Consider the following 9,514-nt stretch of genomic DNA (forward strand, 5'->3'; position numbering starts at 1 on the left):
CTCCTTTCTGAGCCAGAGTCTCCTCTATCCACTTCTGACAGTGTGGTCCCAGGTCAGAACTAGAGGCATCCAAGCTTCCATGCTCTCCCCAAAACATTTATCAGAATCTGGAGTATGTCCAAGATCTGGTATTCCAACCATTTCACAGAGGAGGTCCCACAGCAACCTGACAGTCATCCCTGACTTCTCTCAATCCCTCTCTTCCTATATCTAAAGCCTGTTGATTCCAGCATCTTAAAATCACAGAATACACACATTTCTCGTACAGGAGAATTCCAATTAATTTATGTAGATACTTCCTCCCCCTTGAGGAGTTGGAGGATAACTCCCCACTCCCTAAGCACGGGCTACACTTAGTGGCTTCCTTCCAAAGAGTACAGTATGGAAGGTGGGGGAATGGAGTAATTTTACAGTGGAGAAACCTGACATATACTACCTAAGCCAGGTGATCAGGTTAACATCAACAGTGATAAGGCATATCGATAGCGTGTACCCTTGATAGGATATGAAGAGAATGGTACTTTATTTCTGTGGTCTTCCTTTCCCAAACCCATAACCCCAGTCTAATCATGAGGAAAACATCAGACAAATCCCAGTTGAGGGACATTCTGCAAAATACCTGACTAGTAGTCCTCAAATGTTGATGACTCCAGGTCATCAAAAACAAGAAAAGTGTGAGAAACTGTCACAGCCAAGAGAAGTCTATGGCAACATGATGATTAAATGTAATGTTGTGTCCTGGATGGCATCCTGGAACAGAAAAAGGAAATTTGGTAAAAACTAAGGAAATCTGAACAAAATATGGAATTTAGTTAATAATAATGTATTGATATTTGTTGTGACACATGTATCATACTAGAAGTCCAATGCACTATCCATTGCGCCACGGAGCCACCTACATGTATCATACTACATGTAAGATGTTAACAATAGGGGAAACTGGCTTTAGGGTATACGGACACTCTCTGTATTATCTTTGCGATAATTCTGTAAATCTAAAACTTCTAAAAGAAAAAATTTATTTTAAAAACCTTCCATTATTGCCCCCATCACGCCACTCTCACCTTAGGTATAGCGTCAGCTTCCTCACTGCTCTCCCTCCCTCCAATCCATGCTCCGGGCAGCCAGCAGAGGGCATTCTGTAAAACGCAAATCTGACCCAGTCTGAAGACTTCCAGCAAAGTAAGGGCGTTGGATGGAAAGTTCGGGAGGTATATTACAGAAGACATACCTGGATATCTGTGTAAATTATCGTTATGATCCAGAAAGAATCTGGGAGGTTTTTCTGGTGTCCGTGGAAATAAAGTTACTGTATCCAAAATTTAAAGCCACTGGGCCTTTCAGACGCCCAACTCCCGCCCCCCTCGCCCCCCCCCCCCCCCCCGGTCACACAGCTACATAGTAATTTTCCTTTGCTTTTCTTTTATCTCTATGCAAACTCCCCAGCCTGGGCTGTCTTTTCTTGCCTTCTCTCCCAGGTCCAGCTCCAGGGATCCTACACCCCCTTCCTAAGACGAGAGAGCACTCCGGCATTATTGGATTGTTAAGTCCCGACCGGTATCATTTTTATTTTACTACATGCGAGCAAGAAAAATGGATTCCTCTGGTTCCCCCACACTCAGCTCATACTAGGCCCGAGGAAAGGTTTGACGCACGATAAATAAAAAGATGAATCACTGAATAAATGGATGTTCTAGGGCCCAGGGCGTTCCTCTGCGCGTGCGCGGAGGGGAAGGCGTGGGATGCTGTTTGCTACCTGCCTGGGTCTGCTGCGGCCGCCCGGAGAGGGAGGGGCTTCCTCGGCCTCGCCCTGCCATTGGCCAGGATGGTCCGCATTGGCCTGACGCAACATTTCTGCGGTCCCGCGGAGCTCGCCCCCAGCCAGCCACCCCCACCCCCAGCAACTACCATCTTGCAGGCCACTGCGTAGGCGAGGCGACTACTTGCGGGCCTGTGGGAAGGGAGACTGGCTGCTGGGGACCGCGCACCGAATGGGACAAAAGACTCGAAGCAGCACTCTGAATTTGCTCAGAATTTTATTAGGATTACCAGGGTTCACAGGGAACGAGGCGGGACTTCTGGGGGAGGGGGACCAGAATACCGCAATGGCGAAGCGGCCTTGCATAGACACCGAGGCGGGCTAGCGGGCACAGCGGGGAAGGGCGAGGGATGGAGGGAAAGAGACGGGAGAACAGGGTGGCGGCAGAGACCCCCAAGGCCACAGCGGCCCTCCCCGCTTTGGGATCAAGGGTGTCCACTCCACACAGCACGAGGAGGGGGATAGAGGGGCCCTGACCAAGGCATCACAATAAATACGTTTAGCAGCACACAGAAGCCTGCGGGAGAGGAGGGCCAAAAGGAAGGGGGAATCCCCCTTTCCCTCCGCCCAAAATAAGAACTCTGCAATTACTAAACCATAAAAATAATCTTTAAACCCGTGTACGAAGTCAGTCATCCCCCAGAAGTGCAATATGGGGCCGCTCGGCCCTAGCTGATAGGGAGGGCAAATGGGGCGGGGGGAGAGGGATACAGAGAGGCAGCCCCCGCAAAGGTAAGACATTTATCCCGTTTTGCCCCTCTTCCCCAGGTTGGCCCAAGGGTTTGGGACTTGAAGCACCTCCTCCATGTCGGAGTCTTCTGAGTCTTCCCCTCCTTCTGAGTCTTCTTCGATTCCTTCCTCCTCCTCGCTTCCTTCCTCATCATCACTGTCCTCACCTTCTTGTTCACTGCCTGTACAGGGGAGAGAGAAGTAAGGAGGGAAAAATGGAGGAGGATGGTTAGGTAGACAGGTAGATGTCACTCTTAACAGGGAACAGAGTCCATAGTCAGGGCTTTTGAGGGGCGGGACCATTCGCCAAAAGCCTCTGCTTGGAACAAGCAGCCAAGTCTGTGTGAACTCAAGTCCAGAAAGTAAGGGCAAGTGGGAGGGAAGCAGGAAGGCAGAGTGGGATGCCTCTGTCCTATCAAAATTGATACATCTCTAAAAGTAGCTTTTTCACCCCCTGTATGCAACGTGTGTCTCTTCCTGAGCTCTGACCTCAGCTAAATAGAACTTCTGTTCATCCAGAGGCAGCTCCCTCTTTCTCCCCAGTCTGATCCAAATAGGCCTCAGTCTGTTTTCTTCAGCCCAATTCCCCACCCCGGCTCCCACCCTAGGGTTGTACAGATAATTCTGCCTCCCCTTCTCTGAAAGAAGAGATGCCACCGAGTAGGAGGGTATGGGGCCAGCAATTCTCTCCGTTTCCCTACCTAGAAATATGTCTAGATTGTGTCTACTCGCTCATTCAATTCCTCCTTCCTCAGTGCCCTCAATGGAAGTTTGCCAGGGATTCCATGGCCAAAACCCCCAGGAGTGGTTGGTCTTCCTGCACCTTCCACCTACCCCAGGGGGCTGCCTCTCCTCCATCTGCCTGCCTACAGCCAGGCTCAAACATATCCCTTGTCTGCCTTCTGCCATCCCCTTCCTAGCCAAGGTTTGACTCTACTGCCTTAACCCCTGTTCATTTCCTTCCCATTCCTACTGTGGTCTGGCTCTACCCCCACCAATCCATTGAAACTACTCTTTCCAAGGCCACAGATGATCTATTCAGCCCCCAATCCAATGGACACATCCCAGTCCTAATTTTACTTGACCTTTCAGGAGCACTGGACACCGGTGACAATCCCCTCCTTCTCAGAATGTTCCACGACCTAGTGCTCCTCCTAACTCTACCCTCTCAGAGCCTCAGTTTCCCCATCTATAAAAGGATTAGTAGTACCTACCTCATAAGAGTTGCTGTGAGGATTAAATTAGTCAAAGCAAGAAAACCACTTAGAATAGTGCCTGGCAACATAGTAAATACTTCATTAATGTTAATTGGACCCAATTAATGTTAACTGGCTCCAGAATCCAGAGGTAGGATTCTGCTCTGGCTTATCTCCTTTCTTTACAATTTCTGACTTCCCAGGCATATCACCAACCACTTGCCTCTAAGCCACCCGTACCTTATGCCCAACAAGCCCTTCCAACTCCATGTTCCTCCCTGCATCCCATCAATCCCACCACGACGCCCTTCCCCATCCCAGGAAATGGTGCCTCCTTTGGCCAGTCATCCAGGCCAGAACCAAACCTAGCAGTCACCTTAAATACTGCCTTCTCCCTCAACCCCCCATATGCAACCCTTCTTCAGCATTTCCCAAAATGTATTCTTTGGTGGACAGTGAACAATGGCCTTTGTGATCAAGATGTTTGGGAAATGCTGACTTCCACAATGTTTAAATAGGTTTCTTAGAGCAGGACTTATCAGAGCCTTTAAGGTGCCAACATACATGTGACTCTACATAAGGATATTATTGTATGCAGTATTTCCCCAACATATTTGACCACTGAACCTTTTTGTGAGCAGCTTTGGAACCCGTGAAGGGTCCTCAGATGACAATTTGGGAAACCCTGCCCAACATACTATGCATTTTCACCCTTCCAGGTTCTTTTTCATTTGATCCCTTCCACCAGGAATGCCCCATAATGCTCCTTAATGTGAAGACAGCCTCCAATTCAAATGTCACTTCTTTTCTCTAGTTCTCTCCTTCTTGATTCTGGAGATAGAATTAGCTCCTCCCTCCTCTGGACTCACTGAGCACACTGTTCACTTCACCCCCAGCCCCCCAAACAAGCCTGGGAGTTCCCAGAAGGCCAGGGCTGGGTACAGAGTGTGCTGAATTGCAACATGTTTGACATTTTTGTCCCTCTCTCTGTGTGAGAACCTGTCTTACTTAGTATATCACCCACTGCCTCCTATCTCTTCTCTCTGCTTCATTTGTCTTGTGCTCTGTTACAACCTATCTACCCATCACCAAGAATTGAAATTTGTTTTGGTTTTGTTACATTTGTGAGCTAAATGTTCCCTGACCTTGCTCTGTTTAAAAACTTACTCAGAATGCTTTTTTCTTTTCTCTACAAGAGCAGATTGTGCTCATGCCTTGATACTCTGACCATGGGCAGATTTTCTCTGAGAGAAGAGAAAGGAGGTAAGACAAGAGGTGAGGGTCTAGCTCACCTTCCTCACTGCCCTCCTCTTCTTCTTCCACTGATGATTCTTCTACGGAGATGTTCTCTACCTCGTCCTCATAGTCATCCTGGTTGGCGCTGTTATGGTGATCCTTGTCAGAGTCTTCAAGGTCATTCTCATAGTCTTCAGTGTCTCTGTCGTCATCATCACTGCCTTCATTGTCACCTTCATTGCCATCATCATCACTACCTTCATTGTCACCTTCGTTGCCATCGTTATCTTCAATATCACTGCCGTCATTGTCTCCATTGTCACTGTCGCTGCTGTCCTGGTTGCTGCCGTTGCTGCTGTGATTGCCACTTTTGGGGTTCTCATCATCACCATTGGTGTTCTCGTCACCATCGGCGTTCTCATCGTTATCATCAGTGTTCTCTTCGTTGTCATCAGGGTTCTCTTCATTGTCATCAGTGTTGTTGTCTTCAGGGTTCTCATTGTTGTCATCGGGGTTCTCATTGTTGTCATCAGGATTCTCATTGTTGTCATCGGTACTCTCATTGTTGTCAGTGGTCTCGTTGTCATCAGCACTCTCATTGTTATCAGTGGTTTCGTTGTCATTGGGGCTCTCATTGTCAGTGGTCTCACTGTCAATGCTCCCATTGTGGTCAGGGCACTCGCTGTCACAGAGGCTCTCGCTGATGTCAGTTATCTCGTTGTCAGTGGTCTCGAAGCAGTCAGTGGTCTCCATGAAGTCAGAGATCTTGATGTCATGAATGGTCTCATTGTCGGTGATACCATCACTGTCTGAAGTCTCTCCAGTAATGTCTTCCATGATGTGACAGTCATCGGAGTCTTCCACGATCACCACCTCATATTCATCCCTGTTTTTACTGTGGGGAAGCCTGGGGTTGAGTATAGGGTTGGTGGGAGGTGGTGTACCCAGAGCAGACACTGAAAGGTGGTAAGCAACTGGGGAGGCAGTAGGCTACAGGGGTTCCCAGGGACGAGGCTAGGTGGGGAGAGTCCTATTTCTGCCCCTGACTACATAACCTCAGGCCGATCACACCCCATTTCTGGGCATCACTCCCCACTTGTAAAACATAGTGGACTGGATTATCTCAAAGGTCCCTGTTGGCTCTACAAATACTGTGTGACACTAGCCTAGTCTTTGCCCCACCCCTAACAAACCACCTCTCAGCCACCAACCCCCACCATCACCTTTCTTCCTTTTCTTGCTTCTTTCTGCTTGCCCTGTAGCCCCCTTCTCCCATCATGTAGTAACGCACAGGGTTAACCCACAGGTCATTCTTGATAATCTGTTGAAAGAGACAGGGGAAGGGAGAACAAAGCTGAATACATGTCACAGAGCCTACTCCCAATACCCCACGCACCCAGGGGCAAGCTAGCAAGGCCTTCCCTGGCAATGCCAGGAGGGGCCCCACCTCAGCAATCCTGTCAGCCTCTGGGAGGCTATGGTTTGAGAACCAGCTGAAGAAGCTGTGGCTGGCATCCTGGTTCCTGTGCCTGTGGGCCTGAGGTTCCTGGCCCCGGTGCCAGCGAATTGGGGTGGAGTGAGACACCAGCCGGCCTGGGGGGGAAAGGAGGCTATGGAGAGGGCACTGGACAAGGATAGATGGGGCAGGGGGCATGAATTTGCTCTGGGACTGCCTCTTACCCGAGCGGCTGCGCTGGAACTCCTTGACGATCACCATATTTGTGAAGTAGGGGTTTGTCTGGAAGTACAGCTTCATTTTATAGCCCATGGAGATATGTCTGAGATCCTGTACCTGCTCAGGGTGGGGGTAATGGTGGAATTCCCACCACACTGTGACCCCTCCCACCCAACCTCCCCTCACCTCCAAGGACCAGATTCCTTGCCCGGTCCTGGTAGAAAAGATATCTCTTTGGCCTGACCTGCAGATTGGTCAAGTAGCGGAAAATGTCTTCATCACGTTGGTTGATCAAGATTGAAATTTTGGGGTGGTTGAGGAACTGATGGAGGGAGCAGTTTAGGTCAAGGAGTGACTGTTCAATGAGAAGGAGGGAAGGAAGGCCAGTCAGGGCTAGGCAGGGCTGAACAAAAGAGAGGCTGGAGAAGGAGAATTCCTTTTGTGGTCAATGGGACATGACCCATACTTTTATTCCCATGATACTGTCTGTGTGGTAAGAGCCTATGTTTATAAAATGTCAAACCTCTGTATTAAGTGGCCTTGCCATGGTTCATATTTGCCGTGTGTTTGGGTGCTGGGAGTCTATGTCCAAGTGATGTTGTGTCTCTGGGTGCTGAGGGCTTGTGTTCACAAGACATTGTGTGTCTGGGGGCTGAAGGCCCATGTGCAAATGGTGCTATATCTGGTTGCTGAGGGCCTGTCATCACACGATGTTATATATATTTGGGTGTTATGGGTCTGTGTCCACATGATGTTGTGTATCTGAGTCTGAGGGTTTGTGTCCAGGTGATGTTATGGTCTATGTACTGAGGACCTGTGGCCACATAATACTGTGCCTGGGTACTGAGCGCCTGTGATCATGTGATACTGAGAATGCCAAGGGTCTGTGTCCATATAATTCTATTAGGATGTTAAATCCATGTGTTCCTAACATGTTGCATGGTCCCCTAGAGATAAGCTTATCACCAATAGTGAATTCTTGTTATTTTTCCCTTTCCTTCATTTAACTCCTTTCTCTCCATTCCTAGCTACTCCTTCTCCTGATCCTTCAGGGCTCCAGTCCCTTTCTAGCCCCGTCCTCTCCAGCCAGGATTGGGGTTTGCCTAGTATCTAAGCAGAGACCTAGGCTTGCACAGCCATGTGTGACTTGGGCACCCTTTCTGGGCCATTTCTCTGCTGTGTGCCCTTCTCCTCCCTCTTCACTGTCTCTGAGTCAGTTTATCTTCTGTGTGACCCTCCCCTCCTCCTTTCACCATCTCTGGTCCAATTTTTCTGCTGTGTGCCCCTCTACTATCCTCCCCCTTTCACCGTCTGTGATCCATTTTCTTTTATGCTATGCTCCTCCTCTCCCCCTTTCCCATCTGTGGTCCAATTTTTATGCTGTGTTGCCCCCTCCCCCCTTCACCATCTCCAGTCCAGCTTCTCTGATGTTTTGCCACACTCCTTCCATCCCTCCTCCACCAGACCTCGTCATTCTTCCAATAGGGGCCCGCCCCCACACCCTTTCACCCAGCCTGTCCCTCCCCCCCAACGCCCCCCATTTCTGGTCATGGGCTCCTGGCCCATGAATATAGATGACAAGGATACTGCTTTGACCCAGAAGCCTGGGATATGCTGGATGATGAGATCTCTGCGCTCCAGGAAGGGTCTTCGCATCTGGATGAACTTGCGCTTGAGACGGAGGAAGGCCTTGCCCGCCTTGATATTCACCGCCTCCAGGTCCAGCTGAATGTTTTCCAGCGCCTGCAGGATGCACTCTATCTTCTCGGCATTCTTCTCTCGGCTTTCCCTCTTCACCTTCCTGGGCTTCCTCTTCCTCCTCCTCCTCCTCTTCCTCACACTTTCCATTTCATCCTCGTCGTCGTCTTCCACGATGATGATGGTCTCTTCCCTCCCCCTTGGACCGGCTAACCTCTGGTACCCCCGCCCCCCTGCGCTACAGGTTTCTAGGGCCTTCTCTCCTGCAAAGCTGCTGGGCTCCGTCACCTGGAAGTCAATCTCCAGGCTTCCCCCAGAAACCTCCGAGGGAGAAAGCGTTTCCAGGCTCTCCGTGGGAGGGGGCGTCCCCCCGTACCCTGACTCGATCGCGGGCTCCCAGCCGGGACCCCCAGCCCCCAGGGTGAAGTACGCGCGGATTCCCCCCTCCTCCAGAATGACATAGGGCGGCGGCGGGGGCAGAGCGGGGCCCAGTCCCACCCCCCTCATGTCAGCCAGCACCTGTGCCGCCTCGGTTTCCTCCCGGAGCCTCGGGCGCTGCTGAGGTGGAGGCAGGGGCAGGCGCAAGAGAGGTGGAGGCGGCGGCGGCGGCGGCGGCGGCAGCTCGCTCTGAGGGGTCTCAGAGCTACTGAGGCGGCGGGCCTTGGCCGGAGGCCCCTCATCCGGGCCGTCCATGGTGACCGCGTTCGCACAGCTCAGGGGCTCGCGCTCACCCCTTCGCTCTCAGCCAGGCCGCCGCTGCCTGTCACACCTGAAGCAGAGCCGCGCCTCACGCGACGAGCTCTGCTCTCAGCCTCGCTCTGGCGCTCCCTCCCACAGCGCCTGCCCTACTCCCTCCGCGCCAAGCGCCAGACCCCGCCCCCTCGCTGACGCCAGGGGCCATCCCGCCTCTCCATTGGCTGCCAGCCGCCGCGGCTGCTCTCGCGGCCCCCCGCCCCCTGCCCGCTCGCACGCAATCTGCTTGCCAACACCGCACCTCATCACTTTCCCATTGGCTATCCTCGGGCCCGCCAATCACCGGGCCACCTCCCTTAGCGACCTTAGAGACGGTGCAGGACTATTGGCCTCGGGGAGAGCTGAAGGGAAGAAGACCCTCTACCTCACCCTGCCGACGTCTTATCCAATGGGATAAGTACCAGTGGT

At 51.5% G+C, this 9,514-nt stretch overlaps 1 protein-coding gene across 1 annotated transcript; it reads right to left on the reverse strand.

Annotated features, from left to right (window-relative positions):
- Nucleotides 1–2,019: 2,019 nt before the first annotated feature.
- On the reverse strand, nucleotides 2,020–9,199 carry TSPYL2 (TSPY like 2). The gene is made up of 7 exons (XM_067724618.1): nucleotides 8,243–9,199; nucleotides 6,900–6,977; nucleotides 6,661–6,772; nucleotides 6,428–6,573; nucleotides 6,204–6,301; nucleotides 5,037–5,875; nucleotides 2,020–2,730 (listed from the first exon to the last, which is right to left on the reverse strand). Exons 1-7 carry the CDS (start codon nucleotides 9,044–9,046, stop codon nucleotides 2,561–2,563), a joined length of 2,247 nt encoding a protein of 748 aa, XP_067580719.1. The 5' UTR covers nucleotides 9,047–9,199; the 3' UTR covers nucleotides 2,020–2,560.
- Between the last annotated feature and the right edge of the window lie 315 nt (nucleotides 9,200–9,514).

The sequence above is a fragment of the Pseudorca crassidens genome, chromosome X (genome assembly GCF_039906515.1).
Source record: "Pseudorca crassidens isolate mPseCra1 chromosome X, mPseCra1.hap1, whole genome shotgun sequence".
Taxonomy (NCBI): domain Eukaryota; kingdom Metazoa; phylum Chordata; class Mammalia; order Artiodactyla; family Delphinidae; genus Pseudorca; species Pseudorca crassidens.

What these genes read in the sequence shown, in the direction of transcription:
- TSPYL2 (XM_067724618.1), bottom strand. Translation starts at nt 9,046, where the DNA reads ATGGACGGCCCGGATGAGGGGCCTCCGGCCAAGGCCCGCCGCCTCAGT. An exon ending in GCTACTTGACCAATCTGCAG is followed by an intron (nt 6,773 to 6,899) that starts GTCAGGCCAAAG and finishes CACCCTGAGCAG; the next exon opens with GTACAGGATCTCAGACATAT. An exon ending in AGAGGAGGGCAGTGAGGAAG is followed by an intron (nt 2,731 to 5,036) that starts GTGAGCTAGACC and finishes TCCCCTGTACAG; the next exon opens with GCAGTGAACAAGAAGGTGAG.